The sequence below is a fragment of the Varroa destructor genome, unplaced genomic scaffold, assembly GCF_002443255.2.
Source record: "Varroa destructor unplaced genomic scaffold, Vdes_3.0 BEIS01000004.1, whole genome shotgun sequence".
NCBI classification, from domain to species: Eukaryota; Metazoa; Arthropoda; class Arachnida; order Mesostigmata; family Varroidae; genus Varroa; species Varroa destructor.
Window position 1 is genome coordinate 35,500,583 of NW_019211457.1, and position 25,170 is coordinate 35,525,752.

The following is a 25,170-nucleotide window of genomic DNA, read 5'->3' on the forward strand; positions in this document are numbered from 1 at the left end:
TGAAAATAGAGGTTGCTCTACCTCTGGAAACTATGCATTTCAGCATCATTAAAATTACTAGGCAGTTTTCTCGTTTGTTGCGTTTAGATCTTTGATATATCATTTACAGATAGTTATATTAGGATGTTGTAACTAGATTACCAGTGTGCTAATTAAATATTATTATGTAATTATTAGTTAATTATGTAATTTAACGACGTTTTAATTTTTGCCGAAGAAAAACAGATTAATCCACTGTGTAAAGCCACTCCCTTCGAGTATTTCCCCCGGTGATATTCATATAATAACACGTAGTTTCTTTTTTATTTTTAATGCATTTCTGTAACATCTCCGGAAAGTCAGAAACCAATCTTTTTAATCCGGCATAACCAAAATTTTCAAGATAGCCTTCTTTAACACGACAGGGAACTTTCTGTCGAAATTTGCTTAATTAGTTATATGAAAAGTCTAGTTTATGTGAAACGTTCGATAATGAGCTAATTTTCGGAAGTTCTTTTTGATCTTCGATCTGTTGCAGGTGCTTGAAGCAATGCTTTCTGTAATGCGAAGTGTGGGATACCGTCTGGTAAAATTACCAGAACCTGTGAACTTTTGATATGAAGCTTCATTGTCACTGGACCGCTCATGCTATGTTAAAACAGAAAAAAAAAAAAAAAAAAAAAAGTTCTTTTTATAGCCGATCCTCAGTTTGGAGTACCTCTTTGCACAGCACCGCTCCGGAAAGTACCGGGCGTACAGGCTTTCGATACTTTGATTTACGCACTGCCAGCAAATGTGCGTCCCTGTGTTACTGGTTTTCCAATTCGGTGCTGTCGAGATACTGTCTTTGAAAAAAAAAAAGAGAGAAAAAAAAAACGATTTCTGTGAAAGTATTTTTCTGCAGGTGTCGATGTTCTAACGGGCAGCCTGTCCGGAGCTGGCTCGATGATCTCAATATAGTTATCTTTTGTGATTGGCGAGCATATGTTTCTACGATTGTCGAGCGCTGTCCGGCTTTGGCACGGTGCCGTTACCGTGCTTTTGTGGCTGCTGTTTAGAGTGCTTAAGTAAATCGACAAAATTGTTATGAAAGAAAAAAATGTTGCCAAGAAGTTTTACAGAGAACGCTATGTGATCTGCCGTTTGTTCCGTTACATTATCCGATTATTATTATTAATGTTCCGACATTATTATAATGATATTCAAATATTATCCACTGTAGATGAAATAAATAGCCTCGATGGCCGTTCGTCATTTAAATAATGTGCTTTTTATTTACCGTACTTCTGGAGAGCATCTTATAAGCAGCATCTGTCAGACTCCTGTTTTCACCTTTCGTTATCTGATTGATACTTGTGTGATTTCCTTATTATTTGAATATTTCCCTATTGTTTTACTTTTCCTCGTGTCACGGGTATTTACCTCAGCTAGAGTAACGGTGATTCTCTACGGTTTATGTTTTTTATTGTCAGCGTTAGTTAGGGTTACATTAAGTTAACAGATGGAGTTTTATTTGTTCGCTAACTTTCATATGATTAAATTGTCCCTGTTTGCCATTGTATTACATCATACCAGTGAATTACTCATTTAGTCGATATCCATTGCTGTATCTGTTTTGGTATACTATATATACTTATCATCGCTTACCTGATTTTTGGCGACTATCCTACCTTGTTTTTCATAACGCCTATAGCCAAATCTTTTTTTGCCACTTGGCATATATCGTTGCTTTTCATTCGCCCGCGTACTACACCTGCCTTAATTTTTTTATTCTAGTACTTCTAACGATAACCTGCTGTTACAAAGTTACAGAATTCGTTTCCGTAAAATTGAGTGAGCAATTTGGTTTCCGGCTTCGGTTCGCGTTGCGCCCCCGGGGCTAATTCATAATAATTAGTTAATGCCGCCGATAGTATTAATAATCATGAATATATTATAGCGGGAACTTCGTTGTGTAATGAGTCTGTGTCACACGAGCTATATATAGTCGAGCTCTTTTTATGTAAGTGCCTGTTCGTTGCTTTAAAATCATCATCCGAATCGCCCTTGCTCTTTCTTGCTGTTGTATCTATGTTATTTACTGTACTACTTTACCGGCTGTTGCTGCTGCACCTATATCATCGTTAATTCATAATATTCTTAACACAATGACGTACCCTGTAGTATGATCCGAGATGAAGCCCGCTCTTTCCAGTCAGCGGTTTCTGCCGTCTGATTTTTTGACCTACGTCCGTCGACATTAGGTGGACGCGAGCGAGGAACGATGAACTCAGACTAATAACACATACTAATAATAAATGGTCGTTTCACTCCTCGGTCTCAGCTCAAATTCGTTCGCCATCTGTTATATATATAGCGCTTGCTCACCTTTATTTTTAGACAAGTAAAATCTATTTGTATTTTGTCATACGTTCGCCATTTCTATTGGAAAAAGAATTAGCACTCAAAGAATTAGAAGGCGAGGCCCCGTGCCTCACTCAAGCAGTCAGCAGCTTGACCTTGTTCGTTCATCCGCGTGTTCCTTACATATGATCTTACGCACATCACCTTCAGTATTCTATCCGTATGTGGGCGTGGATGTACCTCTTAGGTCTGATGTGTCCGGCGTGTGTGCCTTTTCATGTAGTATCGTCCGCAGGCTTATATACAGGTTGACACCGCTGATGAGGGTGGATTGCCACTATCGACCATTTCAAAGGCCAGCAAGCAGAGACCATCGGCTACCGGCCACCTCGATCATTTCTGATCACTGTCTAAGGGTGACGCGATCTGGGTGAATGTCGTCGAACGGTTGCCGTGTATTAGCTTACCCACTTTATCAACGGCGACATAATATTACCAATGCATCATCAGTATTGTTGTTGTTGTTGCTGCTGCTGTTACTATTATTAATTATATTCACCATTATAACTATTCGTATCGTCAGCGTAATCGTCGCCCCTTTTCTCCCGCCGTCTATCTCACATCTACTTTCTCTCACGGTATCTTCTATCGAGCGTCAATGTAGAAGAATCTTCGCTATCGATAATAATATATCGTTCACACTTAAGCTTAGAGGTTGTCAAAAGTAAATGTTTAAAAAAAGAAGTTGTCATGAGGACTATTAGATCCACTTGACGGATGTGACGGGCCATCGCCACTCACCTCCATCTTCACACTGTGTTTTTTGCGTCAGTAAACTTCGTACAGAGTTGACTGGGTCAATTTAGATTTGTGGATTAAAATTATTTTGTTACGGTCGTAAATCGAAAGTCAAGCGATGGAGGTGTGCAGCGTATGCGCCTGTTCAGTCCTACAATCGCAACCAAAATACCCTGCATGCGACGCCCGCCGTTGGCTCGTTAGGTCTATACTCGGCTCAGTGTCCATATCTGTCCGCATCATGATCCGGTAATATAATCTGTAAGTTAACGCTGACCAGCTTATACCTCCGATTGCCAAAAAGACGACGGGCCGATTGCACTCAACGAGGAACAGGTGTTGACGCCCAGTTTCACCGTCGGGCGAACCGCTTTCGCTCCTTTAATGTCATTCACCGTATTAGTTGTCTACCGTTCCCAGTAATAATTATGCCATGCTTCCTTCGCAGTTGTTCTCGGCTGGTTAAAGTTTGAGTCAGGCATCTTCCATCCCATATACATCGTGTTATTCGTCGCGGGCTTTATTTGACTATACGGGATCCTACCCTGGGTAGTATATATATGTTTGTGTCTATCATTTAATTACTCAAGTCGCATAGTTATTTAATTCGTTCTCTGTTTCGTCGCCGTCATTGTTAATATACCTACAGATCGTACATTTACAATTAGAACCGAGTGTATTTGTATCTTACAAGATGTTTTACATTCCCGTTATTATCCATATGCGTTATCTCCATTCTTCCGACGAAGCCAGCCCCCTCCCCAGAACGGAGCAAATATTCGAGGAACTAAACATAGGTAAGCTTCGCCGGCCCTCAGATCGCACCACGTTAATAGATGGACAGATAAACGAAAACAGCGGCGTAAACACAATGCGACGTCATCCTGTCGCCATCTCAGCTCTTGCCATTTTCATGACACAGGTATAATAACTTAGTTGCCGCGGGCGTGCGTGCGCGCGCCGCTTTACTATCCACCACTACCAACGACAGCCACCACTGTTCACCACCTCCATCCAATCCTATCTCTTTACAAACTGCCTCAATGTGGTTACCACGCAACGACGGCTAAGGGGCCTACACAGTGGACGCTGGAACGGCACCTCCAATTCAGACTACCACCGCTTGTTACCAGCTCGATGGTTATACACTAAATGACCCACCCATTAAAAAAGAGGCGAGGACCGCTGAGTCAATATACGCACAACCGTCGATCAGAGGCTCGACTTTACTTTATTGAAAGTCTATGGAGGAGTCTGTGCACACATCTTTTATGTAAGGCCGGTATGTTTTGAACGGCCTCCAGCGCGAACTCTGTTAGCTGGCTAGCTGCCCGCGGAGTTGGTTGAATGGAAGGGTGGGTGGATGACTAGTAATTAATATATGACGACCAGGTGGGCACAACAGTTCATTTATCCTTTCGTCTCCAGTTTCTCCTGGATTTTGAATGATCTAAACGTGTATGCTCGTTTGACAGTCGGATCCTCGGACATCAACAGATGAGCCAAACCATGGATCCCAGCGTTTCCCTCTTTTTCTTACATAGAGAAAAGCAAAATATATTTTTGAAACAGAGATTTATCAGTTCCTGTAAGGTAATACACAGGCTTTTGCTAAGGACCTAGCCTGTTGAAAATCCATATAATTTGTACATTTTAACGAAGTTTTGTAAAAAAAAAAAACTAGGTTAGGCTGACGCCCTAAATAGGGGTGATTATTGGCCAATTCAATTGAGAACGCAATAAGCGTTTATCACAGCAAATGATTGAGTAGTACAGAAACTCTATAAAATTATTTTTGTGCTCAAAGTTCCTTGATTAGTATGCAACCTACGATTTTATGATAGCTTGAAAATAATAATGCATAGGGTCAAGGCTGGTATAAAAAATGCGCAACGCACACTTAAATTATTAGACAGTGGAAGTTACATGACCCTACGAGCTTACTGGAAGACCTGATATGGTTTCTTCGGGTAAACCTATATTTACCTTATTCATGTATTATTGCATACTACACATAAATGCAACCATTTATGCTGTGAAAGGACACTATGTTTAGCTAACTTTTGACATGAAGGTAGGCTCACTGGATTCAAAATCTCATGAAAAAGGGAAACCGGAGATGCACAAAGATAAGTGATGAAGTTGTACCTCAGAAGTGGTTCAATTAGCCGAGATAATTGCGCACGCTCACATCTATACGCACGTACCCGACTTAATGGTAAAATAATGAATTATCAATAGTAAATCGTTCTTTATCAAATAATAATATGTCATTATAATAATTGGCTTTACACAATTTTCTTTACAGGATTGGTTGACGCTGGGCAACGCCGATACCCCAAATTTCCGGAATTCAGCATTAACAAACGATGCAAATATAACACATCGCCGGCGAGCTTGTTAACATTCGTTCACGTCAAAACGTTGTAACGGCTTTGCCTCAGTATACATACACACTCCTATTTCAATGAATATATCACATGGAAAGGTCTGAGGGATAAACCCTGCCTAAGGGACAGGCTCGCCCAAACGCGGCCGAGCAGGTCATAAGCGACAGGGTCACCACAAACAAGAGGGAGACACGTTGTCGCCAACCTGATGGCCGACTTTGGCGCCAGTCCCCTTTCCCGACCCGGAAACTCAAGAAGCACCGTTGTTCAGTTGGATCCCAGCCACCACGTCGACGAACAGCAATGTCTTACAAGTGTTTTTTTAAAATTCACAATTAAAACAAAATATCCTAGTTTTCATTCATTCATTCATTCTCCTTGGTGTTCTCAATTCGCCAAACAGCAGTTGATCGTCAATAAAGTTTTATTGGTTTAAGAGTCCTTGCCGTTAATAATCATCCAAAAGGTATGATTTCTTACTTCTCAATTGTCCTGCTACAGACGTTGCAACGAGAATTTCGTTGGCGAAGATAACCTCTGGAGATGACGGTAGTTACAATGCTTTCGGATAATTTCGTTTGTTCTAGTGTCATATTTTGATGTCCTGACCGGTTTTCAAGGAGATAATGGAGCGGAAATCAAGCTCCAGTGACGTCGCCGTCTGCCAGACGTTGAGTATGTCTAGACGACCTTCCCAGATGACATGATGACATCACTTCATTGACTGAGTGAAATATATGGATGAAGAGCATTTATTGACTGTCCTTAAGAGGCGAGGGAGGCGACAGCTTGTTGATATTGCCAGGATGATGAGGGGAGGTCTGAGCCAAAATTTGGTGCTGCCCCGCAATAAGTCCCAGGTCCGTTTGGCCAGGCTGCAGCTCTTGCCCACTTGCCAGAGTTAGTGTTTGCTGGCTCGACGCAGCTCCGGGCGGGATCAGACCTTCCTTCATTCGCTTCTTCTGCCTCATACGGCGATTCTGGAACCAAATCTTCACCTGTAATGAGTGAAAAATAAACAGACTTGTGAGGCGACGTTATAGCGAACGTCCTTTCCTGACTGCGTTGATTGGTTCAATAATAACACTCCGAAACAGTTTGATACGTTTTGGTTATTTTTTACCTCGTATCAGTCACGTGGTTTCGGTGTTTTTACATGCTTATTTTTAGCAAGTACTAACAAAATAGTAAAAACAGAGAAATCATTCAACGACTTAGCGGCGTTTCTTCCTACAAAACTAGCAGGGGCCATTGTCCCCCCCCCCCCCCGCCGAATTGCTGTTTTGTTAGTTTAGTTTTCAGATTGGATACAACTAAGTTTCAACGACAAACCCAATATTCAAGGTTAAATTGTGTCGCAGCCCTAGCCGGCTAAGACTCACGTAGCACAGTAAAGAAATACCGAAACGGAATTAGAAATGGAGTCTAAGTCATGACTCTTCGTAGACTAATCATGAGCTTTGGCTAGTCTCACCCCGGCAAGCGACCACAACATTCATCATAAGCGCGCCATAGCGACAACAAAAACCTAAAGAATCATACGAGCGAATATACTTTGTTTCCTTGGCGGCCGCGGCAGCCTAGGTGATGTTTCTGCTGCTCCTGAATCTTTGTGGCTTGCAAGTTTTCCGGTTGCCCGTCGGCGTCACCGCTGTGCATTGTGGTCGTGGACGCAGTTTCAAAAAGAAGCTCCCAACGAGACAGATAGTTACAGCGCGCCTGGCGGGAAGAACACCAAGCTTTCCGCGCTTCATCGTCCTGCCGAAAGCCAACGATTATGATATGATCCCCGTCAGAGTTACTGCCGTCGCCGTAGATAACGCTGTTCCGTCAGTTCAACTTGTTCTCCTCCGAAGTGTTTAATGACGATCTGATGAGCACCATTGTGGTGCGTCCAACAAGAGACGGAGGTGAAGCGGCCGCCGCGGCAGCAGCAGCAACGGCATCAGCAGATTCGCACCACTTGGCTTGACTCAAGTAACTCGCTGCGATGTCGTTACGCCTCACTTCGCGCAATCAAATGGCCATAGAATGTATTGCACAGCATGTCCGCGCACGATCGCGTCGATCAACTACAGACATCTCAGTCGAACAAAATTTCATGGGCACTGCACCAAGAGAACCCGATTCAATTCTGTCCATGCACATGAGATACGATTCAAAGGTGATATGCGTGGCTGTTTTGGGTTTGTCTTTAACGGCTGCTGCGTGATTGGCTAGCCCATAGATATTCGTCATGCAACATGTTAACGTTCTGTATCACCTGCTGCTGGTCATGATCGTACACTCCTCGTTTATCACGAAGTCGTTGAAACACTAGCTCATTGTTTTTTGCGTGCCACTTTTCAATCGTTCGTAGGACCTGGTCGTAATCTGAAATGAGGGCCCGCAAATACACTTGCGAGCTTACTTTAGAGTCACTGCATGGCGCAGCTCAAATTTGAACTTACACTAGATACTCGTACTCCCGTCGAGATAGATAGGTAAGTACGAACGGATCAAAGAAATAGGATTCTATTTGTCGTCTACGCCCATTTAGACTAGATAAGATTGTTGCTAGTGTGGACAAGGCTCTATTCTTCTACCATCGTGTTGTAATTCCTGGTGCTTAGCTTCGTTGCCCAATGTCTTTCGCTGTTTACTATCAAGTTGTTGTTACTGTCTGTAACGAAAAGGTAACCCAGGGGGTTTTCCTTTCCATCTTATAGTGCATCCGAACAATGTCGATTTGACTACGCTAACGCGCCAACAACTCACTCCGTTACTACTACTCCGTGTATATCCACTGTAACTGCATATCGTATGTTCTATTATAGTCGCAATTTCTTTTGACGCAGTAGCCTGTCTCAACGATGCTTCATCCTTTGGGTTTTATAAAAACTAGAAATAATTTTTAGGTTTACGAGAGGAGTACACTTAATTGGTGCAACGGTCAGAGAGTGGCGTAAAATAAAATTTATTAGAAAAAGGCATATATTTATTGGGAATGATATCTTGTAACCGTATTTGTAAAATACCCTTCAACGATGCCATGACTGCATAAAGTTATAAACGCGTTTTTTATCGGCATCAAATAGTTTGTATTAGGATAGTTAACACTTACCTCCGTTTTGTCAAAATAAATCTCTTTTAAACTACAAACGAGGAGATACGATCGTGAAACCCAACTGCCTATTCAATATACACCATCGAACATCCGAATCTGTCTGGCATACTGGTGGCTGTATCTAGGCAAAAACAGATATTGCAGCAGAATTTCTTTACGTACCGCTTCTAGAAGTATCATTCCGGACAGTTTATTCAATATAACTATCATATTCAGTTCTGTATTTTTTAAAATATCCCTTCTTTATTTTACAGATATCGTTTTAATAGTAATTTCGCATAAACCCGCTAAACGGTCTCTCTTGAATAAAGTTCAGTGGAATGAGATCAAGAGTTCGAAACGGCCGAATAGTGCAAAAGAAACACACGCAAATGTTCTAGAAAGAGTAACCGTTGAAGCTCATCTAGACGACCCGGTTAGGAATTGATCTTTTTGCCTTTCAAAACGGTCGTTAACTTCCGTATAAAAGGTCCAGGTGCATCAAAGGTGGCTTTCTGGGGCATTTTGATTAATTTCCAAACGACCTTTCAAAAACCTACATTTTATTGAGGATGTTTCGGTTCAGCCTTTGAGAAATTCTCTCCAATCCTTCATAAAGTCATATGAAAATTGATAATAATGTACGTTTGCAATTTTCAACAGAAAAAAGCTTGTAACTTTGGTAGAGATTTATTCCATTCAAACACATCGAATAATAGCACATCTTCGTTCAAATTTTGAAGATGGCGCACGGTTTTTGGAACTCAACGAGTCTACTAAGGTCTGGCTTTCTTTCGGTTCCGAAAGCAGCGAATACGCGCCCGCTACGACAAGCAGCTCGGACAAATTAGCCCGCATTTGAGTGCATCATCCTGTGTACTAACTATGTATCTAGGTGCATTCAAATAACATTTATGAAATAGGGAACTATTCAAACCATCCAGTCAACAATTATGGAAACACGATAAAGAAGAGAGCGGATCACTACGATAAAATATGAGAGTAACACCACTTGTTGACATTACCAAATGTCTTTCAGTTCTTTACTTTATAAAACTGCTTGACCTACCTGGGTTTCGTTGAGTTGCAGGGCGGTGGCGATTTCGATGCGGCGCGCTCGGGTCAGGTACTTATTGAAGTGGAACTCCTTTTCGAGCTCGGTCAGCTGCTTGGTCGTGAAGTTCGTTCTGCCCGTCCCCGCGCCTCCCGCGGCTCCCCCCTGGGTCCCCCCGGCGCCTCCGGGAGCGCCGGGGACGCCCATGGCGCCCCCCACGCTCCCCACGCCGCCGCTGCCGGGCCCAAAGCCTCCGCCGCCGCAGTAGTCCACCGGCTTGGGAGCTAGAACCGTAAGTCCAACATTCAAACATCAATACTGAATTTCAGGCGCGTTGTGCTTTCCATCTCAAACTCGAGTAAAGCTGACCCATGTTTGGTAAGAAGATTTGTTAAACTGTTTAAACGAGCAATAGAATATATTTCTAAGAAAACATTTCCGATATTATCGCTCACGTCTTTGTTATAGATTTATTCTCTAATTTTATGGAGCGTATACGGGTACATGTATACGTGTATACAATTCCTCGCGTCAATCAGAGTCAACATGTGTATAATACGGGACGGTGGGGTTAAAAAACGTATTTTTTTAAAATGTTTTAAATCTTTCGAAAACCGCTGCCAGTAATCTGCACATACTGTGCCTAGATTGTACTACATACACGGTATGGCCACTCTCGTTTGTTCTTGTTAGACAGATCTGTAAAACGTGCGCTTTGCCCCCTTCCTTGGCACAGATTAGATAGGGTTTGAGCTAAAATGGACAGATCGAGCTCACAAAAATACATTTAGAGGTTCCGCTGCGAGAATAAGCAACACTATTACGCTATATGTTGTCTCAATTCAGATTGTGTCAGTTTTGTTGTCCCTCCCTGCTCTTCGTGCACCCATACCATGACGCTTCGTTACTGAAGAAGCTCTCTATACCGATCAAATTCACAACGAGTGACACACTTAAGTTCATTCAGTTGGAATTCAAAAGAATTCTGATTGTCCCTATCGGCTTGCCACTCTATACGAAAAGGACTTATTTAGGTTAAGCAGGTTGTCAGGTAGAACAATGATCAGCGAGGCACTGCATGCACCATCCGAATCGGCCGTAAAGTTAATATCGCTGAAAGATTAACTATTTAAAAAAAGAAATTCCGTTGATACGAATCTGGCGCGAATATTTGATCGAGTCATCAAACGTATACATTTTGGGATGTTATACGAACTAACCTGAATATTCAAATGTGATACTAGCAGATCGTTCAGGGCCAAATTATAGGCCACTGTAATGAGTCTAAGCGCAGCTTTATCGAGAATTTGTAGTTTATGAAAGTATTGCAGTGCTAGTGTTAACATAGATTGCTCGTGGATATTTGGTGAATTCAAATAAGGTGTGGTTTCTATGATTATTAAATATTAATAGCATTGGCTTTTCTGGGCTTAGATCCACGTACTTTTCGAAATGCTCCCATGTAAGCAAGAAGCCATCTTTTGTCATTCACCATAGTAGATACACCAGGCACAGCGATTTAGGTGGGTCGTTAACTATATTCGTACGCAACCCACGGTAGCTTAATCAAGGCAATGTAAAAAGGGGCAAAAAACGATTTCCCAAGGCGTTAATACAACAATACACTGTAAAGAGTATACCTCGCTGTATCGCAACGTGATGTCCAACTTAACGAGCGCCAAGACCTGTAAAGCTCAGTGCATCTATGTCGTCGTGGTCGACACGGCTCGATCTCTCTGTTATGACAGTATAAACTCGAAAAGTTTATAAACAACTGCTTAATATTGCGCTTGTCGAAAGCGAAAACCCTCACTAGACCTGTCAACCCCGGGTCTACATAAAATTAAGCCAGGGTTCTTTTGGCGAGACTTATTGACCAGGTAAGGGTCTACAGGCTTTGTTGTACTCCACTGGGCGGGATACGGGACTCTAAGTTTTTCCACGTACTCAAAAGCAACTACGCACAGTCCTTGATAAAGAGCTCCTGTTGAGCTCCTAAGCCAACACGCGCATAGCGGATAAGCCAACTCGTTCGGTGAACAGTAAATACATTGTTATGAACTACAGTAGGGAACACTAGTCACTTCACTCAAATTTCAACTTTCATTTTTTCAGGATTGGTCTTTGCCTTACCGTGAGCACTAGCGGCTTCACTCACTGAATAAACGAAGTCAAGCGACACACTTGCAAAATGAAGTCCATTTTGTATTGCTTCGGAGGCAGTAAGAGTACACATACGCGACACGAAACACAACAATGATGTATAATAAACCTATTGCAAACGAAGATCGATATCTGGGTGACGTAATACTAGACTCAGCTTAACCCTTTACTAAATCGATCACCAATTTATCTTGCAATAGGGCGCATATTTTTGAATATCTGAATGTTCTTGGTTGAGACATTGTAAGACAAAAACGTATTGAATTTTATCAGGGGCTGGATGTGAATCACAGCACGTGTCTTATAATCTCGATTGTGCATGATAAATGTTACACTTAGGCATGCTGGCAAAGCACAACCTACAACAAAGGGTAGACATGAATATGTTCTGCTACGATCTAACTGAATCATTGTTTCAACTTACTTATAGATTTACTAAGAGGAATTCGTGGAAACTATCTGAAAATTAGATATGTAAGGGCCCTGTCTCCGAAGCGTTTCAGGTAAATTTATATCAGGTTCTCCTATTTTCGTTTGTTGTTGTTAAGCTTCAAGCAGTTTACTTAGACAAATATATTGATTCACTGACTTGCTTTTTTGTATATTTGAATGTCTTTTAAAACCAGAAATGACAAATAAAATTAAAAATATTGTATGCATCGTGGCAAGGGAGGCTTGGTAGTTTATCAAATTACCTAAGATGGCTGAGTTGCATAACCCACTTACAAAGGACATAATTGGCCTAGTGGATCGTCCTCAGCCGGCTATGTATCATCATGTATTGCAATATCTAGTTGAAGCTACTTCCTGAAGGTGGCGGTTGCTCGTAACCGAAGAGCAGTCCAGGTTCTGAGCCCACCGACGGGCAATCCATAAGACTCTCATGAATAATGCATCCAGCCAAGCGTAACTCCTCCTGACCAGCCACCATCCAGCCTCTCGTCCCGAGAGAGTCGCGCGAGTCCAGTTCCTCAAGGAGAACAGAGGAATAGCTAACCGCAATTTGCATCCTTTTCCTCGTTCAGGCCGCGCTTTCTCACGTTATGGTGAAAATAGAAAATAATTCATCGATGGTACAGCTCGAGATCTACCAAACGAGAAAACTCCGAGAAACAGAAATTAGACCGGTTTATTTTAAAACAAATGCGCGATGATAACACGGTCATGGTTGCGAATAAAGATTCCAAGCTTTAATCCGGTTCTGGTGTTTTGTTAAGATCTAAATGTTCCACTATGAAAGTGTTTTTGGATAAATATGACAGGAAGGCAAATGGGCAATATTCTGCCATATATTGCAGGTGCGCTCAAGAAAGAAACCCGCAACAGTAAATAGCTTTAGAACTAGAGGATAACGACAAATATGCTAAGAAATATAAAGTTTCAGATGCCCCTATTAAAGGAACGGTTATGCATAAATCTGACGTCATTTGGTCTTTGTAGGTCGTTAATATATTTAACTTTCCGAAGAGTCCGCCCAATAGCTAAATGGAAGTGCCCGTAGCCGTAATAATCTACAGTTGATAAATAATAATTGAAGAGTTTGTCCATACAGCATTGGAAATCACGAAACAGCAATACCGGAAGAAGTAGCTCCAGTCGTCTCTGAACAAAACGTTATCATTTATCCGTTAATCTATCAGCTCGATATCAGTACGATAATGTCATTTAGAGTACAAACGTTTAATAGCCTATAAATTACATTGATTTAGATAGTAACGCTCGATCAAACAACCTTCCGAAGTTCCTCTTTCCGAAAATGCTTTGTGCCACACGTGTTGCGCATATTTCGTCTGGCGATATACATACTGTGTCTATGCCTACGCATACATTAGAAAAATGACAGCGTACCAGCCGTGCCGTTTGATTAAATCAAACTTTTTTACATAACATGTCTATTTGCACCTGGTTATGTTGTAGGTCGACTTCGTTATGCGATTCCATACAATCGTTTGTAACTTTCAAGCTCACCTTTTGCGTCACCGCAAAAGTTCACGGTAGGTCACGGTTGAGATGATAAAACACAGCATATATGAATCTATAAATATATCAGCAAATATGATATCTATAAATAATCTTTCATTCACAAGAATTTATTTATTTCGTTTGCCTATATTAAAGAAAGAACCGTATACGATGATCTATCTACGTATAATAATAATAATTTAACCCCGTTTGGGGCGACTCTGCCGTTATTGCACTAAGGCTTTTTAAGATCAGAAAAGTCGTATCAGCTATATCAGACATTGCTTGCTCAGCTTCACCTTGATTACCTCAAACAGGTAAGCTTGGATCGTGTTTGACTATTCCCTAATAGTCACTACGTTTCTGTTAGCCGTTACACCCCAATTTGTCAGTCTTAAGGACAACATCAGCCAGAGCTGCATAACACTGTCGCGTCCCTTGCTATATGCCTCAACACCGTGTGCTACTAACAGTATGAACGGCACAACCGTATTTCGCCGTTTTGCATAGCGGCGACTGGACAAGCGTCGTTCGAACCAGGTAAACCATATTTGTTGATAAAACTAGGGAAAAAGAAAATCCTCGAAGTGGGTGTATTTTGTATGAAACGAATCTATTGTTTCTTTTTTTTTTTTAATCCAGTCTAAAGTAAAACCGAGCCACCGCTGGATACAAAATACAATATTTAAATGTTATTATAATTCAATTGAATAAATCGTTAGGATTGAAAGGTTCTCGACGCTGACCTCGTTCAGGTTCTTACCCACCGTAGTCCTGTATTTAATACTACTTAGCTATTGCTAATTTGAGTGTCCGTAAAAACGCTTCGCGAGAAATAGTTGGGACGACGACAAAAATTTTATATTCAAACATCGCCCATACTTAGAAGTTTTGTTAAATCTTAGGGGGGACGGAGCGGGGTAATTAAGCCAACGTCGATTTCAGATGATCTACATTGAAATGCTAATGATTATTATTACTTGTGCGGTAACTCTTGCAAACATCGCGTGGAACGAATTCAGCTATTAACCAACACGTTTTTCCAGCGCCCCTATGATCGCCACAGGGGAGTCTTAAGGCGAAATCGCTAGGTTTCATCAATCCTGTTAACTTGATTCTAATTTGCTCAAAAAATTACGCCTAATCATATATATACTAACAGATAGAATGGCATCAACTCTGATTGATTGATTGATTGATTGATTGATTTCTTGCAAACCTGGCTGTTGAGCGTAGCTCACACACCTTCCGAAAAGGCATCAGTCGGCCATAGCTATTGAAAACGATCCAATGACGACACTTGCCGTGTGCATACATTTCTTACTATTACCACTTGGAGACCACTATTTTTTTGGTTGACGCTCATCCCTTATACTGGAGAGCATAATTATTAGGGTCTTGCGATCGTCTTCGTCGACTAAAATAGATATGAAGAAGCTATGTTACAAATAACTATCCGGGATGAAATAAGTAAAAACCGAAATAGATGACAGGACTGGCATGCTGCTTTATTCCTCTTACCTTGCTTACTATATCATACACCATGACCTATACAGGCTCACGTAGCTATCGGTTGACTGTGACTGTCGTCATTTGTTTCAAAGCATCGCTGATCTCGATTTTTTTTAAATCATGACACAAGATGGAATTGAACCGAATCGTTTACTGGACCAAGCACAAACTTAAAATCCTCGCTGTAGATGAGCGTAACTCATGCACCACGCGTAGTCTTCATCTATCTGTAACATGGTGTAATGTAATGGCACGCCCATGCTTAGTCTTCGTCTATCTGTAACATGGTGTAATGTAATGTATATTCAAACATGTCCACAAATGATTGCTATTTAGTCAACGTATCGTAGTCAACGTAGCCGCCAGGAGCCAATATGGCATCTGTTGGGACATATTGGCGCCGCTGCTGCTGCTGCTGCCACCGCCGCTGCACTTAGCTTCTACAAAAGAATGGATCCAGCAAGCGACAAAGGAAGGCCAGCCCATCGTCAACCCTCCCTCTTTCCGAACGAACGAAAAAGCTGTCTCAGTAATAATGTGCGTAGGTCGAAGCCAGGGGGCCTCATACGACGACTTGCGATGGGGTGGCACGGCCACGATGATTCAGTACGAGAAACAATACAGCAGAACAGCTTCAGGCTGTGTATGTACGCGAATACTAGAACAGAGCCAAATGGATGACATAATCGACTGGCTGAATTCACGCAACGATTTTGCAGAACGCTTCTTGGGGCACATGAATAATTTCTAACGGTATAATATTTTTTTTTATAGGGATCCGGTTCGCTTTATTCGTCTGTGCGCCTAGATGTGCTCACATCCCTATTACTAGTTGATTCGAATCCGGCCGAAGAAATCGGCTCTCTTCCAAATCACACAAGAGATGGAAAGCGGCAACTAGATCACCAAATATTGTTTTGCTTTAAATAATGAATGCTTCAAAAACGTCTTAGTTTGATTTCACATTAACCTTCGATTGTCTACTTCAGCTTAGAACTTTCTAAATGAAGCCTCTTGTGGTGTAGCTGATGGAGCGAGAGGCACCGATTTCGATCGACTTCTGCGCTCAGCTGTCGTATTAATAGCGGTGATTCCTAAATACGTTTGATCGGACCATGTTGTCTAGCTGCAGCATTAATACTGTTTGGAGCAGCGAGATATTTATACGCAAGTAACCGGTTAAGCTGTTGCGCTCTGTTACTTTGCCCATAATATGCTGTAACGGTACGACGTGTGATCCCATTGTTGCTTCAGATATCATTCGTTGCTATTGTCTTTACCAATTGTAGTTGTAGAAGTGAAGGAGGATATCAACTAATCCTGCAGCGATAGCGAACGCGTCAATCACTTGTTCTGTTGTCTTGCCACTCTACTGTCTACCGGCACTACCGTTACACGGACGCTGAACTGCAACGTGAACAAGCTCGGCTACCGCGTCGCAATCACGACGTCGGCGATGTCTGTCACGGCTTTGTGTAACAACTTACTGTTTTCCCAACTCGTCTGTTCATTACCTTTGCTCGACTGCCTTCCTTTTATGCTTGCGTTTGCCCACGCTAGTAATCCCGCCGCCGCCGCTTCCATTGATCGCCAACGGCGGCGTAGGCATCACCATCATCGACGTCGACGATCTGAAACCTAACTCCCCATTGTGGCGACCCAATGGAGCGAAGCAGACGATGAACTATTCGCGTTAAACAGTCAGCCATTTCAAGCATTTCAGTGATGTTAACCAGCCATAACAGGCTACTGGGATGAGCGACGCCAGTCGCTTCCTTGCGGGAAAAGCTGGTGAAAACGATGACAACTCTTAACCATATTTCACTATGAGTGACGTTGGCACCGTTGTAGTTACAGGGTACTGTTACTCGTGATGCCCGCATCGTTCACGTGAATCGGTTTGTTCAACACCTGTTCCCTTTTCAGTCCTAGCGCTCTAGCTCTACGCACCAGTGTACTGATCGATATACTTACTTGACGTGAAAATAGGCTACGTAAGCAAACTTACCCCAAATCTTAATAGAAGTTACAGGCTTAATATACAGTCTGTCTATGCAGGCTGCCAGTCAGCTTTTCTCCAAGGAAGAAAATAATCAATCAGGTGATTAACCGGACAGCCTGTCGATCAGATAAAAAGATATGAATATAATGACACATGGGGGCCTGCCCACCCACGTTCAACAAGAAGTTTATGCGTAAGCTTCGTTTATGGCCTTGCTTAAGGGCTAAGGTACTTGCCGCGATAGTGCGGGACGTACTTGCTGAGTGAAGTCATACCCACTTCACTTGCACCTTCCTCTGTCGCTAATCCGGTGTCAGTATTTACTGCTTCGAGTCCAAGAAGAGGCCGTATAGTTGATTGGCACCGAATAGCATCTTGAAAGAGAGTAAAGACGTAACGATTTAAATTTCAATCAATAATAATTTGCTTCCGTACGCATAAAAAGCAAATGTACTTTCACAGCAATTAACTAAGAGTGGACGTGAGCAGATGGGCAATTAAGCGCACGAACCCCCTACGTCGTCGGCTATCGCCAATATAATGGCATGCTCATCATTGGATTAGCACGTTACTATTGGTGGCTTGCGCGACTGGCTCCTCCTGCATGACCAACCGTGAAGATAAACAACGGCGGCGATGACGACATGCTGCTGAAGATGATTCACACGACGATTCAACTCTCCTCCAGCTTCTCGCTGTTGACAAGCTCATGCCCACGGCAAACGGATGGACGTAAATGCGCATATCAGCCGTTTCGACAACGCGTTCGCTGTGACAGCTCCTCGATCTCCCTTGTTATCAGCTTTTGTTACTACTAGTCCCGTCGGTTTTTGTTATCTTAACTGGAGAGTCGCCCCTATTATTGCGGCTAGCGTTGCTGTTGTTGACATAGCGGCCTGCTATCTGAGGCTTTCGCTCACCTAAGGCGACCACCAGCGGCGCCAAATTTAATGTTCATGGTGGTAGGCATGCACTGTCTTGTGAAAATGGTGATAAGGATAATGGGATCGTACGATAACGGTACGGATGATGTTCAAATCATTAGTAATAATTATGATGATATAATTTAGACTTCCATACATAATATGGCTTCGTGCTATCAGTTAATGTGCAGGCCTAGTGATTGCTTGTAAACAAAATGTAGTTGACCAACACCCCACTAGAACTCGATTTGGGAATAAATTTATCCTCGATGATTTTCTGTCAGTCGTTACGCTTGAAACACAGGTTGCATGTTTCACACTTTCCATGCTGAATCAAGATAAGTATTCATTTTCACCCTGAACTCTCATCGTTCTTAATTGGGAGCAGTTGTTCCTAACACATGTATCACAACAGAATTCACGTATTGTTCTCTCGTATCTGTCGCCGATAACGCAGTAATGATAGGATGGTTTACGTATACTAGTAGCTAGATTTCGGCCAAAAGAAACGACGCAGTACTTCTACGTTCGCTGTTGCGTCATGGTCCCCTATTGCTTATGATCGTTTTGTTTTAATGAGGAGCGTCAGTGGCAGCGGCTACTGCTACTTCTCGGAACAGCACCAACAATAAGGACAGCATTAGACTACACAATTTAGCCTCTTTCGTGAGGTACCAATAGCAGACGAAGATGTAGTAACGCCGTGTTACTCATAAAGCTAACTCCCTATCCCTTCGCTTTTATTTTTGTCCAAGTCGCGCGACATTATATGGTAATCGGGGAAGCATCGGGTAGAATATAATAGGTGACAACGGGTAGTTAACAGCGCGTCAAATGACTGCGAAGGTTGCAGAAGTTGCAGCAGCAGTAGTACTAATGACAGCAATGGTAACTTAACGAGCTTTCTGATTCATGGCAATCACTTTATTTCGACGATAGGAGAGTCGAAACGAACGGAACTACGACCGCTGTTGGTGCCGACAGAGCTGACTGCTATTATTGCATGACATAAACAAGCATAAAATTTTGAATTTATTCGTGCGTGAAAACACGTTTATACAGGCAAATTTGCTGCTACACACAGCGTACGTGTTATATGTACACGCATACGGAAGAGCTTAGAGTCACGTATAGATCGTCAAAGATACATTTTGATATTACCGTTTGTAGTTGAACTATGTCGGTAGCAACGTGTATGCATGCCTAGACAAGAAGACAGATTTTGTATAAAAGACGACATAATAATAAATATGGACATTTATAAAATATAAAAAAATAGTATTATGTGAAAATGTCGATGTTGTTTTATTGTACTGTAATTCGTATTTCGTTAAGCTTTCGTCTTGGAGGAAATTAAGTGTCATTCTAATGTTTTAAATAAGTATATCGTAGCCTTATTGACTAGCGTTTGTATGTAAGATCAACTTATTTTTGAGAGTAGTACCAAAGTAGGGTGACTCTTAAGTAAACAACATTACGTGGTCTTCTGGTGAAACCGTTGGAACAGAACTGTAAAAATAGATCCCAATGTATTAAGCCCGATGAGAAACCTCTGCGCTTGTTAGATCGCGCGCGTGCTGGTGCGCCTCCAATACGGGTGCACCGTAAAGGACTGAAAATATAAGCAACTTATTAGCTTTTTATTGCACCTATAATAGATCGTTACTCCTGGCGAAATGGGTATGGCACTATATGATTCACAGGCTTTTTCCGTAATGTTTATTAGCTTAAGAACAGCATTGCTCAAGCGGCTGACGACTCTAACGGATCAACAGAGTAGATACCTCAGTCGCTAAAACTTTAATTCTATCTGCAGCACAGAGATTAAGTCAAATGGCGAGAAGACGGCTCAATTGTGACATCCGCACGCAGGTTATTCGTCATAGGATAACTATTGGACTTTGTGCAAGTACCGAATTAGCACTAGCTTTTGTCGAAAAGCAAACAAACCGAGCCGCAAAGATACAGAAAAATATCTGAAAAAAGGTAGATGCAGGAACGGCATTGGGAGTTTTATTATGTGCAGCCTGCCGGTCATGGAGATACCCCTATGATTCTAATTAGTCGGTAATTGCCGGTAACAGAAACCACGTACAAATATTGATTTGCCTCCGTGCGGGAGAACGGATTTGTAGCTTATGTTCGCTTGGCGAACATACAGCACATCTGTATATATCTTTTTATTTAAAGAAGAATTAGACAATATTACAATGATAAATTTGTTCTCAGATCAGTGAGCAAAACGTTGCCACGAACTGATCTAAATTCAAGTAAATACGAGGACACATTACCTTATCTGAACTTTCTCGGAGAGTTCGTAAATATCCTGCTAAAAATAATAGATGTTCGTAGAGAACGGGTTTCAGCACGCCTTGAGTTTAGCCTTATGAATGTTTGAATTTTACTGTTAAGCATCACTTCGGACGGCCGGTCCCCGGTACGAGATGATGTATGCTGATGCCAGCTTTCGGGTCTAGGCACCATAAGCGTCCTTACGTTCCCTAGACAAAGACGCTCGAGCAGAACCGTCACGAAGACCCTGGTTTCCATAGGAGCTTTCTTTCTGTTTCGTGTCTCTTACAGATCCCATTATTTCGCATTGAACTTGAACTCTGGAAGTTTATCCTAAACACTTCTGTACTAGATGGCCGCAATCGCCTTTAGATTATGTTATGTGAGTACACGCTAATGGCCTCGACATATATCGTATATATAATCATCGTACATACTTTTAATTCATTGTGCATTAGGAATGGGAAAACGGAAAGAACTGTCAAGTTGACTTGGGTCTCAGTATTAATGTCAGTGTTAGGATTCTCGTTCTACTCTGCTGTGATTGGGAATGTTAGCGTCAACAGCAAACATACTAGCTCATAAATTGGGCCGACGTGCAGATCGTTTTTCATACCTCGTGAATCTATCTGCCAGCTTAACTGGCCAATTTACAGAGCCAGCACTCAGTCACAACAGTCGACATCGGTATTGGCGAGCAGGGAGCTGGTGGCTATCGGAGACGCGAGAGCGGTTCGGTGGGACACGAGGGTGAACAAATGACATCTACATTTGCTATCTTCTGTGTATGTGTTGCTCTTGCTGATTCATTTCGGTGAGTATACGAATCCTCTCTCTTTTCCTCGCCCTCGAAAGGGAAGGTCGACATGCCAACGGGCAGAAAGTTCGTTGACGTTGTTTCATATTTTCCGCTTAATTTAACTTGAACTAACGAATTCGCTCAATTTGGCAGAATGAGCTTCCGCTGTTTAGCGACCGTTCCATGCGAAGGGATGCGACTAGACAAATGTGCGCTTATTACAATTGTCTATGTAAAAAGCTACATACGATGATGACATAAATCCTAATTGTGACAATTATATGTTGGTACAAACAATACCAGAACCTCCTAAATACTTGAGTCGCCTTAGATTTAACGGTACTGCAAGTTCCAGTTAAGTATAAGCGAAGCAACTGCATATCGTGGGGTTCCGCAATCTTCGCGGTGTATTACCAGTCATATTACCGATACGTCAGTTATTTAGAAAAACAATGTTAACTTAGACAGGCTACTTATTACAGTTGCGATCATTAACGGTGTGCACGGGGAGTGCGGCGACAGAACAGGGCAACAGAACGTGAGATAATCTATTTGGGGGGGCGGGGGGGGGGTATTTGTATCAAACTTCAATTTATACTATAGGCGTTTCGCCCGTGTTGGGCTACCTTCATCTCGTGGATACACTACTTAAGTGCTCATGTATATTACAAAAATATTGCGCTATATTAGGGTACATATAAACAATGGTACGTCTTTGTGCAACTAGGACAGTATTAACTGATCTTCATTGACAGGTCAAATCGGCACAATTCCTTATATCCTGCTGGGGGAATGCTATCGAATATCATGCATCGTTTTCGCTGTGCCTAATACTCTGTCTTCTGTTAGCTGACAGCAGTTTGTAACTTGGTTTAGTCCATCTTTGAGCCCCGAGACAGCTACTTTGTTGAAGCTGCAGGTAGTGATGATATTTTGCAGCAGATTTCGTAGCTTTCACTGTTAGGGTTGGGTGCGCTACATGGCGTCGATGACCGAAGACTCCCTGGGGGCTTCGTCGTCGAAACGATATTTTCGACTAACCTTCGTATAAACTATGTGTGTTTACTGGGCCACGGACCGGTCAAAAGTGATGGCGAAGCTGAAGAGGATTATTGTGATTCTTATGGAAATCGCAACAAAACCAAACAGTTGTCCGACCAGTATCCGAAATCTACACGTTAACAAGACATCTACGCATCTCGATTGCTGCCTGTCATCGCGTCAGCAAAACGCACCTCGTTCAACACCTAATCGTCTTTCATCGCACAGGTCGTATGCCCCACTGCCTTACCTTTAATATTTCTCTTTTTTGATATATGTTCACTACACAATGGTCATTTTCAAAATATTATTTTTTAGCCCGGGAACACTTTTTTTTTTGACAATAAAGGTGCGTCAATATCAGTAGGTATAAACTCGTTCAAGTATCGATCAAACATGCTACATAAAAAAAAATTCCAGCGAAGTACGATTTAGGGCTGATAGCAGGTTACAAGTCCCAAAAATGCATGGATAAAAAGTCAACAAAGACTGACCGTTAGCAACCCAATTGACGATTAGTATATATTTCTACTAAACGGCCGTTATTTTCGCTACCAAAAAAATCCCGATGTATGAAAAATGGCCTTTGAGCCGCTTCGACAATTTTTTAAGCTCTGTTAATCAAAACCTACTGAAAACCTTTCGGCTTGCCTCAGGCGAATCTTCTTCGGATCTTCCAGACGTCGCAGGCGAACTCGGAATAAGTACACTGTACATTTTAAGTAAAAAAGAAGTTTTTGATTTTCGTCAAAATTCGTTCAGCACGAAAAATTTGGATTACTACCCATTGTTGCTCAAATTGCAAAGATGGTACATTGTTTTTTTACCCTAATGAGTTTCTTGCTGTATTCTAGAAAGAATGGCGGCCAGATCAATGCCCGTCACGTTAAAAAGTCTAGAGTTAAAGTTTAGCTCAGTTTATACATATAAAACAAAATACATGAACACAAGAAGGCGTGAATTTTACAAACGGTGTCCTCATCGGACGTTCAGACGCAGATCTGAAGGCCGCAAAATTAAAGCGAAACCGATCGTTGAGCGATTTTCATAAGAACTTATTTCCTAGGAATAATTCCTCCGAAGGAACTAGCTGAAGAACTGCTCAGACATGTTGGGAGCGCGTAGGTAAAAGTACGAGTTAATGTTCATATTAAAGCACACTTACCATTACACGCTTACGAAAGTAACGGACGGGAAAAGAACTGCCACTGGGGTATCATTGTATACGCGTAATCGAACGAAATGCAAGCTCAGTTATTATACGACGTACACAAGTGCATGCAAAAACATCATGACACCTATTGCTTAATGAGAACATTGAAACTACGTTCTGCACGATCTTCGATTCATTCCACAGTTTTTTCCTTTAAAGTTGCTCGTGCATAAATTGGTACTCATAAATAATCGAACAGTACATTACTTGCGTTAAAATTATAATTTACTCCGTCTTCTGGAAGAACATCTTTCGTACGTTAAAATGAAAAGCTAACAGGAAACGTTAACTGCGATGTCGCCAAACATTACTTTCCCGATACATGCTTAGCCCGTCTGCGTACGTTCTGGTACTTGGATTTTTTTTTAGGGAAAAAAATTACTCATATTAAGGCGTGTCGAGTGCAGCACAAACAACATTGCGGCTTTGACACGTTCTTTTACCTTTTCAGATCCGTACGTGTACAAACTGTGATAAATGCAAATACTGTATTTTGCGCTGTGGTCCGACGCGGGCGACCGTCAATGTGTGTTTAAATTCATATGTAGTATGCTCGTTCTAAAGTTCGCATTGATTGTGTACGGATGTCGTGCGCATGGTAGTCGTGTAAAGGCCATTAATCTGTCTGTCTGATTTAATGATCTCTCATTTTTGTAGTGACATCTCTCCTTTCGGCATCTGCTGTAAGACGGCTTTAAGCTCATCTGACATCATGCTGTCTCCGGAGACAAAAAATTTAAAAGTCATTTTTTAAGCTTGTCCTTGATGGTCGCTAGGGAGAGAGAGGGAGAGAGAGAGAGAGAGAGAGAGAGAGAGAGAGGGGGGAGAGGGAGAACTTTTGTAGAGCTCGACAGAAATGACAGACTGTCCTGCAGTGTCTTATGGATCTGCTACCAAAGTTCTGGGGTATATGGGTCGTACCACTCATGGCATAGCAGCGTTTCTCTTTAACAGACTTTTAGACGTAACGTCAGCCCAATTGGACGAGATGGCTTAATTTATCAAGCTAAGCACCGCAATCCAGTGAAAAAGCTGCCTCAAGCCACCAAAAAATCGTTGTCGTCGCACGACCTTTCAAATGGAAGTCTTTCTATATAGTATCTAGTGGAAAATTCGGGTGCCAAATCGTTGTCGATCAAATTTAGGATAACGCAGAACTACTCCTTTTGCGAATACCGGTCATCGTGAAAATATATTTTTGACTGCATCCATTATAATACAAAAGTGTGATCCATTAGACGGTAGTAGGTCAAACAAGAAGCTAATGAAACATCAGTGTCAATCCTAATTTTAATAAACATTGTCGCAAATTTCGTAAAAAAGATCCTGCTTTCGTAACGCAAGAGCGGGCATTCTTATCCACATCCTACATCAAATTCTGCCAGTCGATAGGTGCACTAACCTACATACGATAGTATCCGACAAAATCACAGTAGCTTCGATGAAGAACAGAGGAGCACATTTTGACTTAATATAATACCAATAATATATATATATATATATATATATATATATATATATATATGTAATATATATGAACTATTGACGTCGTTAATATAGATAACGGGCCAGTTTCCAGCTGGGTGTCATTCATTTAAACAATAACAATAAATC

The 25,170-nt window shown here is 41.8% G+C and overlaps 3 protein-coding genes across 18 annotated transcripts in view; 2 read left to right on the forward strand and 1 right to left on the reverse strand.

Annotated features, from left to right (window-relative positions):
- The window catches only part of LOC111249235 (protein NDRG1-like), a 39,508-nt gene extending 38,266 nt beyond the window's left edge, over positions 1-1,242 (forward strand). For all 9 annotated transcript variants that reach the window (XM_022802824.2, XM_022802827.2, XM_022802825.2 and 6 more), the window contains one exon: positions 518-1,242. In XM_022802824.2, the coding sequence (XP_022658559.1) occupies positions 518-595 (78 nt within the window). In that variant the 3' untranslated portion in view covers positions 596-1,242. The remainder of the gene's footprint in view (positions 1-517) is intronic.
- Positions 1,223-25,170, reverse strand: part of LOC111249028 (uncharacterized) — a 72,841-nt gene continuing 48,893 nt past the window's right edge. The window contains exon 2 of the mRNA XM_086986875.1: positions 1,223-6,508. Within this exon, the coding sequence (XP_086843001.1) occupies positions 6,276-6,508 (233 nt within the window). The 3' untranslated portion in view covers positions 1,223-6,275. The remainder of the gene's footprint in view (positions 6,509-25,170) is intronic.
- Positions 7,727-25,170, forward strand: part of LOC147756131 (uncharacterized) — an 86,682-nt gene continuing 69,238 nt past the window's right edge. Inside the window, exons 1-10 of one of the 8 annotated variants that reach the window (XR_015326287.1) lie at positions 7,727-7,993; positions 9,686-9,941; positions 11,765-11,871; positions 12,243-12,315; positions 13,730-13,806; positions 14,145-14,314; positions 20,795-20,885; positions 21,140-21,317; positions 22,391-22,571; positions 24,008-25,040. Coding sequence is in view for 2 of the 8 variants with exons in the window: in XM_086986897.1 (XP_086843023.1) it covers positions 11,841-11,871; positions 12,243-12,315; positions 13,730-13,806; positions 14,145-14,284 (321 nt within the window). In the remaining 6 variants the exon portion in view is untranslated. Of the gene's footprint in view, positions 7,994-9,685; positions 9,942-11,764; positions 12,316-12,606; positions 13,007-13,729; positions 13,807-14,091; positions 14,315-16,575; positions 19,483-20,623; positions 20,758-20,794; positions 20,886-21,139; positions 21,318-22,390; positions 23,386-24,007; positions 25,041-25,170 lie in introns of those variants that run through there. The other 7 variants (XR_015326285.1, XR_015326286.1, XR_015326290.1 and 4 more) reach the window with 7 other exon arrangements.